Source organism: Cynara cardunculus, assembly GCF_001531365.2.
Source record: "Cynara cardunculus var. scolymus isolate 2C chromosome LG 1, CcrdV1, whole genome shotgun sequence".
Classification (NCBI taxonomy): domain Eukaryota; kingdom Viridiplantae; phylum Streptophyta; class Magnoliopsida; order Asterales; family Asteraceae; genus Cynara; species Cynara cardunculus.
In genome coordinates this window covers 10,347,967-10,356,562 of record NC_037528.1, presented here as the reverse complement: position 1 = coordinate 10,356,562, position 8,596 = coordinate 10,347,967, and the positions used below count along the sequence as shown (strand labels likewise).

General features: G+C 36.1%; 1 protein-coding gene across 1 annotated transcript; it reads left to right on the top strand.

The window, feature by feature from the left end:
• The first annotated feature begins 542 nt into the window (after positions 1 to 542).
• Positions 543 to 7,752, top strand: LOC112521477 (receptor-like serine/threonine-protein kinase NCRK). Its single transcript, XM_025130366.1, has 12 exons — positions 543 to 837; positions 933 to 1,001; positions 1,711 to 1,764; positions 2,881 to 2,966; positions 3,130 to 3,270; positions 3,544 to 3,651; positions 4,849 to 5,121; positions 5,247 to 5,488; positions 5,576 to 5,872; positions 6,118 to 6,354; positions 6,494 to 6,721; positions 7,393 to 7,752. The coding sequence occupies exons 4-12, from the start codon at positions 2,897 to 2,899 to the stop codon at positions 7,660 to 7,662; spliced, it is 1,866 nt and encodes a 621-aa protein (XP_024986134.1). The 5' UTR covers positions 543 to 837; positions 933 to 1,001; positions 1,711 to 1,764; positions 2,881 to 2,896; the 3' UTR covers positions 7,663 to 7,752.
• Positions 7,753 to 8,596: the final 844 nt, after the last annotated feature.

Here is an 8,596-nt window from a genome sequence, read left to right as displayed (position 1 = left end):
CTTGGAGGTCTAACACGGGTTATATCTACCAACTAATGTATGAGTAAACAATAAGTATAACTCTGTGAGGTTAACTCAACTGACAATAAAGCTTGGGTTTCAAGTCTTTCGCCTTATAAGTTATCGTTTCGAGTCCTGCAATACCACTGAGATTCTCCTTGTTTTCTAGAGCCTCTGTCATTTGAATTAGTGGAGGTGCACACAAGCTAGCCTGTACACCAATGATTAACAATATATATATATATATATAATGCTATTAAGATTTTTCTTTGGGTTTAAAATGTTAACCTCGCAATTGGCTCGTTACAACAAGGTATAAGACTAGACCCTCTGAAGGCCCTTTATAACTGCACTCATTGGGAACCAATTGATACAATTAAGTTTTGGAACTAAACTTTTAACTCCACATTTTTCGAGGGACTAAAAGTGTAATTCTCAAAAGCATTAAAAGTATGTGGCGAGTAGGGACCATGACCGATGATGTGTAAAAAAAGACGAGAAGAAGAAGATAGTCTGAACTCTAGACCACCAGTCCACCACCATCTCTCCTCCACCTCCTCTGCAACTTCTTGAAATGCGTGCTCGGAGCTCGTAACACTAGTTGACCGTTGCATCTCTTTCCACAGGAGTCTATTCCAGCATCAGTAATGGCAATCACTGTAGCTCTCAGCCATTGATTTATTCGAGTTTTATTATTTGTAGCTTCTGGAGTTGAATTCATTATTAGACGAGAACAGGCTTTTGGTCTTGATTTCATCAAGTCTGGCTTTGTTACTTTATATTTTGGAGACTTATTTCAGCTCCTTAGCAGATTTGCAGCTCACACTCTCGTCGTTTGTGAGTTCATTCTAGCTCCGTTCTCAAAATTTAATTGCTGAGGATTTCCACACTTAAAATTTTCCGGTCGTCATGGTAATCTGTTTATTTGACAGGTGTTCGATTGGCGTGGCGTGGCGTTGGTGGAAGTGCGAAGTATTTCTGGATCTCTATCTTCTTATAAGGTAATGTATGCCATTTTACTTAATTTTATGTTTCAACCATTTTTAGTGTTGAATTCCAGTTTGTTGTTAATTAATACTTGCTGATTTGAAAAGAAAAGCATGTTTCAACGAGATGTACAACAATCCAAACACGACGTACAGCTTAGGGTTCATGATGATAATAACGGTCTGTTTATTCATGTCCGGTCAGCCAACACGGAACTTTGTGGGGCCGGATTGTCAAATACGTAAAACTTTTCTCTAAAGAAATTAGATAAATATAGCCTTCTTTTCTTTGAAGGCAAGGATAATTGGATATGTGGTACTAACAGTTTTGTGTACAATCTTACAGTGGTTTAAACTATTGAATTGAAATCAATCCTGTTTCAACGTACAAATGATGGCATCAAGCACTAAATTAAAAAGTTTGACAATTGTGTGGTTGTGGACTGTGGAGTATTAAATTTGTATTTGTTTGAAATTAGTTGAGGGGTCGCTTTCTAATTAGCCAAGAGGCAACTCTCGTAGCCTGAGAGAAGTGGGTGAGGGTGATGGACTTGTAATCTTGCTAAATTTTTTAAGGCAAACCTGTCATTAGCTCTCTATTGGATGTCCATTTCAACCAAATTTGACATTTTTGTATTGATATGTGATGTATATTGCCTGGCATTATTAGTCGGTTTGTTCATCAATGCTCTCTGGTCTCACCCCCTTCTTTTGTGCCTGTAAGGTGTTCTTCGGTCAAACCTGTTTAATGTTTGGAGCAAGTGTGGTTAATCAACCGGTAGGTGTTATTGATATTGTTCATCTGTATCCCATTTGGAAATAGAAGGAAAATAGGAAAGTAATTTAGACAACACATGAAAATATCCTGAAGTGAAAAACTTAAATATAATTTTGACTGCAAATTTTTGGTTATCTTTGTCTTTTATGCTATTGATTTATCATAACCTGTTCTGTAGCATGTTTGCAAAATATATTTTCGGATTTTGAACCAATGTAAAACTACTTGATCAACCATTTAGGATGAGGGTATAACAATGTCATGTGCATCTTCATTTGATCACATGAGTTTAAGTTTTTAAGGTGTGTCCCCCTCTTTAGACACAAAGGCACAAACTACAACATTCCTTTTTAGCATTCTAATTGAGCGACATCATAACCAATTGTTTGGCCTCTCCAATGATAAAGAGCTTCTTTCATCATATGTTAGTAATGTTACTATTTCACCTAAACATGTTAATGAGGAAATTCAGCTATAAGGTTGTTGGTCTACCTTGTGTTTAGTAATTGTTACTCTTTGCATTTTATGGTTGTCCATTGTTTTTTAAGTCCATGGATCTCTTTCTGTTTGTTTTAGAGAGTCTTTTATTAGTTTATTCGCATTATAATTTCTGGGTTTCTCGTTATTAGTCTTGAAGTCTTCAGGTTTAGCAAGCTGGAGAATATTTGTTTCCCATATTTCAAGCGAGACAAGCGACAGTATTTTTATAAGTTATAGCATTTTCTACGCCTTGACCATTTTGAAACTCAGTGCAGCTTTCTATGGCATAAAACCCCTCTTTCTTTCTCTCTTTCATCTCATCCCCAAAGTGATCATGTATTTCCAAATTCATCTGTTTCATAAAGACTTGGTGCATAAAATGTATTACCGGGTGCATATGCAGTGATTGTCTATAAAAATTGTATGTCATCCTTTAGTTTTAAAGCATTAAGGGGACATCTTAATGGTCTTGTTTCTGAAGTCTACGTATTGTTACTTTCAGATCAAAGGGATCATCATATATCTAATTGTATGTTGTTAAGATGTGTATGGTTGTCTCTGTAATATGACTGCAAATATTTGTTTTTCGGAATGTGAAGCTGCACTTTGACCGCCTTTGTTTCCTTTTGTCATTAGTGTTTGGACTAAATAGATGAAGCTCCAACTTGAAGTAGCTTTAGCTTGCTTTATCAGCTTGATCTGGATTCAGCACATCCTTTGCGGTTAGTATCAACTCTAGTATACTGTTTTACAGAAGCCTTATCTGGTCTATTCCAGAAGAAAGCATTGCTATAATTCTAAATTATCTGCACTAAGTTTGGGGATAGTTTGATGATAAGTAATCCCTCTTTGATCGATTATCGTATTGTCTAATAACGAAACAAGATGCCATCATGCCTGAAATCGCAGCAGATGTTCCAGGGACTCCAGACATAAACAAGTGGACATGTACATGTTATACCGACAAATGGAACCAGCAAATTGCCATTCCAACCAACTGCTCTTCATCCTGCGATTGCATCTCTGGTATGCTACTTGTTCATGGTTATCCAACTTTTTGGTTCTATTTTAGATACACTGTTAGTCAACTTTCCCAAAGTTAATTTGAGATTAAAGTTCAGCTTGATAAGTCATTTGATTTAAGAGGAAGTTGTTTTTTACTTTTTTACCTGGATGATAGCATGGACATGTTTTTTCCAATAAAATGGTTTTTTACTTAGTTGAATGCTTTATACGGGAATATGAAATAACCTAATTATATTTGAACTGGGTTCTTCATTTATTTCTCTGCTGCTGCAGAAGGTACAAGTCAAAATAGATGGAAATGCATCTGTTCCGGCGATAAACTCCCTGAAGTGGCTGCAAGTCATGAATCCGGTTGTTTTATATCCTGCAATTGCAATTCTGGTAAATAGTTTCCCCACATTAAGTTTTACCGATGGAATGTACTGGTTTTATGTATATCCAATACGCTTGTTATGATTACAATCGGTTTTTGAAGTGATCGCATCTTGGATTGGACTAGAGAAATTTTGCATGTGTTTTCCATTTTTGATTTTAAGTTTGTTACTGTAGATGTAACTATGACTGTGCTGAAATCGGGAAATATTTGAATTTTAATGTCGTTTGTGTGAATTAGAGAACGTGCTTGCTTGACATGTACTCCAAAAGAGAATATATAGAGATTTCAACAAAACCTAAAACTATATAAACAAGGAAAGAAAAATATAAACCAAATATTTTACATATTTATTTATCTATTAACACACCCCCGCATTCGAAGCGGGAGAAGGGCGAACGTTGAGACTGGACTGGAACTCCGAAAATAGAGAGGAAGGGAGACCCTTGGTGAAGATGTCAGCATATTGTAAGCTAGTAGGAATATCTAAGACCCGAACTTGGCCAAGAGCCACCTTTTCATGAACAAAGTGGATATCCATTTCTACATGTTTGGTGCGTTGATGTTGAATGGGATTAGAGGAGAGGTAAACTGCACTAACATTATCACAATAGACAATGGTGGCTTGACGAAGCGAACAATGCAGTTCAAGTAACAAATTCCGAATCCAAGAAGTCTCTGCAACAGCATTGGCAACCCCATGGTATTCCGCCTCAGCAGTGGAGCGAGAAAAAACGGGTTGTCGCTTTGAAGACCAGGACAACAAGTTATCCCCAAGAAAATGCAATAGCCTGAAGTGGAGCGGCGAGTATTCGGGCAACCTCCCCAATCAGCATCCAAGTAGGCAATCAAACCGGTGGTAGGGGAGGCACGAAGGTGCAAGCCATACTCAAGAGTCCCGTGGATGTAATGTAGGATATGTTTCATGGCTAAGAAGTGAGGTTCACACGGGGGATGCATAAATAAACAAATTTGTTGCACTGCGTAGCTAATATCAGGCCGGGTGAATGCCAAATATAAACAAAAAGTTTACATATTTATCTATCTATTAGAAGTTTGTTCTTGAAATTTGTGTGTAAATGTTTGTTCTTGTTCACTGACACAATGTTGACGTTCCATAATTTCTAAAATGTTATATATAAATATCTTCCTCCACCATTCCTTAAACTTCTAACATAGGCTGCTGTTTCAATATCTGTTCACAGGATCTTTGAGTGAGCCAGAGTCTTCAAAGAATCAATTTTCCAGCAAAGCAGTATTAATCATCTTATTGCTATGCATGGTGGTCACAACTCTTGCAATTTTCGCTTCAGTGATGTGCTATGTCTATCGAAAGCATAACTGCCCTAAACGACTGCCTTTATCCTCATCTGATAAAGATACAAGTTACAACAGTACTTCCAACTTAATAAGCTATAGAACGGCTTCGGTCCCAGAATCTCAAATATATATTCATTCTCCCACCAATCCTATCACAGGTAACTGCAAATCTAAGAATCATCTTTGCATATTGAAAATGTCGTTGTGTTTGTTTAATTGCAATTTTCTGGTTTTATTAGGAGAAATAACAGACGTAAGTTTCTGTTTTTCGTTCTTTTCACAGGGTTTATATACAAGGCTTCTTTCTTGTTTAGAAAACAAACAAGAACTGTACAAGGAACAATAACAAGCTTTTCATACTCTGAATTGGAAACTGCAACCAATAAGTTCTCCGACTCTAACTTGATAGGGGTGGGGGTAAGCAGCCACGTCTATTATGGCCAACTGAAAGATGGTAAACTTGTTGCTGTTAAACGGCTTAAAGCACAGGGAGGCCCAGATGCCGAAGTGACTTTTTTGACAGAGGTAATAGATTAGTCATTGTATCCTTGAACATTTGGTGTGATACTATAAATGCAGGCTAGTTTACAACAACTGTAAATTGATGCTCAGATTGAACTGCTATCAAGGCTCCATCACTGTCATGTGGTACCGTTGCTTGGCTATTGCTTAGAGTATCATGGAAAACACCCCGAGATGCTTTTGGTATTCCAATACATGTCGAATGGTAATCTCAGAGAGTGTCTAGATGGAGTGTCGGAAAAATGCCTCGACTGGGGAGCTCGCATTGCAGTTGCGATTGGAGCTGCTAGGGGCTTAGAATATCTCCATGAAGCAGCTGCACCGAGAATCTTGCATAGAGATGTCAAATCCACTAACATTCTCTTGGATGAAAACTGGCGAGCAAAGGTAGGATGTTCACATCGCTAATAGTAATGAATTTCTTCCTCTCATAATTAAGGCTAGAATTGGAAAGTAGGCACTTACTTTTGGAAGTGGACACTTATTCTGGGACATACTAAAATAGACGCGTGGACACTTATTTTGAGATGCAGGAGTAAATAACAAGCATGACAACTAGCCGTAAATCACACTTGTGAATTAACTTATTATATCTATAGGATGCTTTCTGATGACATTGATTCTGTGATTAGATTACTGATCTTGGCATGGCTAAAAGTCTGGTGAGTGATGGTCTCCCCAGCTGTTCTAGTTCTCCTGCTCGAATGCAGGGGACTTTCGGCTATTTTGCTCCTGAATATGCAATTGTTGGAAGAGCGTCGCTGATGTCAGATGTTTTCAGTTTCGGTGTTGTGCTTCTTGAACTCATTAGTGGTCGGCATCCCATCTATAAGTCACTCGAGAAAGGGGAAGAGAGCCTTGTCATATGGGTTAGCAACTATTATTCTTTGGTCTTTTCTTAGTGTGACATTTCTATGTTTCTCAAATTATAGGTTTGTTTTTGGTTCAAGTGTTCTCCAGATGTATATTTACAATGTGATTCATTTCAATATGTGTGATTAATTGCAGGCAACACCACTTCTACAAGATAGCAGGCGAGTAAGCAAGGAGTTGCCCGATCCACGTCTCAAAGGAAACTTTGAAGAAGAAGAGATGCAAATAATGGCCTATTTGGCAAAGGAGTGCCTGTTGTTGGATCCTGATGCTCGTCCAACAATGAGCGAGGTTGTTCAAATACTTCTAACTATCGCGCCAGAAAAATCTAAAAGGAGGAATTTCTCCGTTGACCGTTTTCAGGTGTGACTTTCACTTTGATGAAGTTCATTCCTATATTTTGTCATTCCCTAAGGCTATGTTAGGCAAACTAGCTAGCAAGCAAGCCGGTTGTTAGCTGAAAAGTTTTCTCTTAATTGATAAGCCATATGTTGAAAAATTAATTAAAATAATAAAAGGAGCATAATTGGAGAAAAAAAAATCCATTGGAGTTTATTGAAATGCTATTTGAAGAAGTGTTTCAGAAAGCTAGATTATGATTAACTAAACAAGACTTTTCCAATAAGTTAGATTATGGTTGTCAGACATGACATGAATAAGATTTAGGAGCTGTTTGGTTGATTTTTCATTGAGTCATGTATGGATAAAGTTATCTGTGTGGATTAATCTGTCTGTATAGAGCGAGAAAGTTTTTATTTGTGAGGTTTTTTTCATAGATAAAAGGACCGAGTTTTTTTTATTGTGAGGGGGTAGGTTTGCATAAATCTTGGCTTTTTGCATAAAGCTCCTCCTTAAAGCTTGTTGATTAAGTCACTTTATATCATTAAGCCACTACCAAACAATCATGCATAGTTGACCAAATAAGCTGTGAGCTCATTAAGCAACTAACAAACAGTCCTAGTCCAACCCCTTTTTCCTTGTTGTCATTGCAACTTTTGTGGTTATCAATGTTTCTTACTCTTTTTCTTAAACAGGATTACACCATCAGAATGGATCGTACGATGGACGAGCTTCAACAAACGTCGTCAAGTGCATCATGTTCGTCACAATCTTCCCTCATTGTACATACTCATGAAAACGAGCATAAAGAATCAATTACAGATTCACCGAATAACGTAAACCAAGTAATCTTTCCAACTCCAGATCCCAGAAGTTTGCATGGTGAAGATGATGAAGCAACAGTGGACTTAACTGAACCCCGTTACGAAGCCTTCTGCGTGTCCAATATATCATCTGCGTCCTAATTTACATCCCAAACACGATGATAATATCAATATTCATAATTTATTAATATGGTGGTACTTGGTCCCTCCTTTTTGGTGATTAAATCTTCAAATATTTATTTTTCTTTCTTCTAATATTCATTCATTTTATTTTTATACAACCATTTCGTAGAAAGATATTCTTTTACTGAAATTCTAAGAATTTACTTTTTTATGTGAATGAAAAAACTCAATGAATTTATTGCTTGTATAAGAGGGGAGAAAGATATTTATTTTTATTGGATATTGTATATTTGGATATTAAAATCTGAGATTTTATGAGAATAGATGAATAAGGTGTATATAGTTTCTGTTTAATTATAAAAAAATGTATTTTATAATACTTGAGAAATAATACCCTTTATGGTTATTTACTGATTATCATTGCTTAAAAAAGTAAACTACAAAATTGGTCCCCGTTGTTTGTCAAAAGTAACACTTTTTGTCCTTACAATTTTCAAACTATAAGATGATCATCGTTGTTTGAAAAGACGTCACGATTTGATCCATTCCTCTAACGGGTGTTAAAAATATACATTAAAAGAGGGACATTTTCGTTCTTTTTTATCTTTTACCAAATCAAAATTGATTTTGATCCCTATGATTTTTTATTGGTAAAAGACAAAAAATCCATAAAGTAATAAAGTTTTTGCTCCTTCATAATGAAATTTTCTAACAAATGTTAAAAGCAATGATCAAATTCAAATATTTTTACAAACCAAGATAGACATCTTGTAATCTTAAACCGTAAGAATGAGGGACCAAACTTATAGTTTACTTTTATTTAATTGTAAATATCAAACTCATGTTTTAACAAAATATAAATTCTCACTTGTTATTTACATTTTCACCGAAAATGTATTTATAGTATCTATTATTTATTTGATGTATTTCTTTTTTTCCCTTCCTAAAAGCT

Coding starts and splice junctions, on each gene's coding strand:
- LOC112521477 (XM_025130366.1), top strand. CDS start 2,897: ATGAAGCTCCAACTTGAAGTAGCTTTAGCTTGCTTTATCAGCTTGATC. Junction 5,122..5,246: donor TCCCACCAATCCTATCACAG/GTAACTGCAAAT, acceptor TTCTTTTCACAG/GGTTTATATACAAGGCTTCT. Junction 5,873..6,117: donor ATGAAAACTGGCGAGCAAAG/GTAGGATGTTCA, acceptor TTCTGTGATTAG/ATTACTGATCTTGGCATGGC.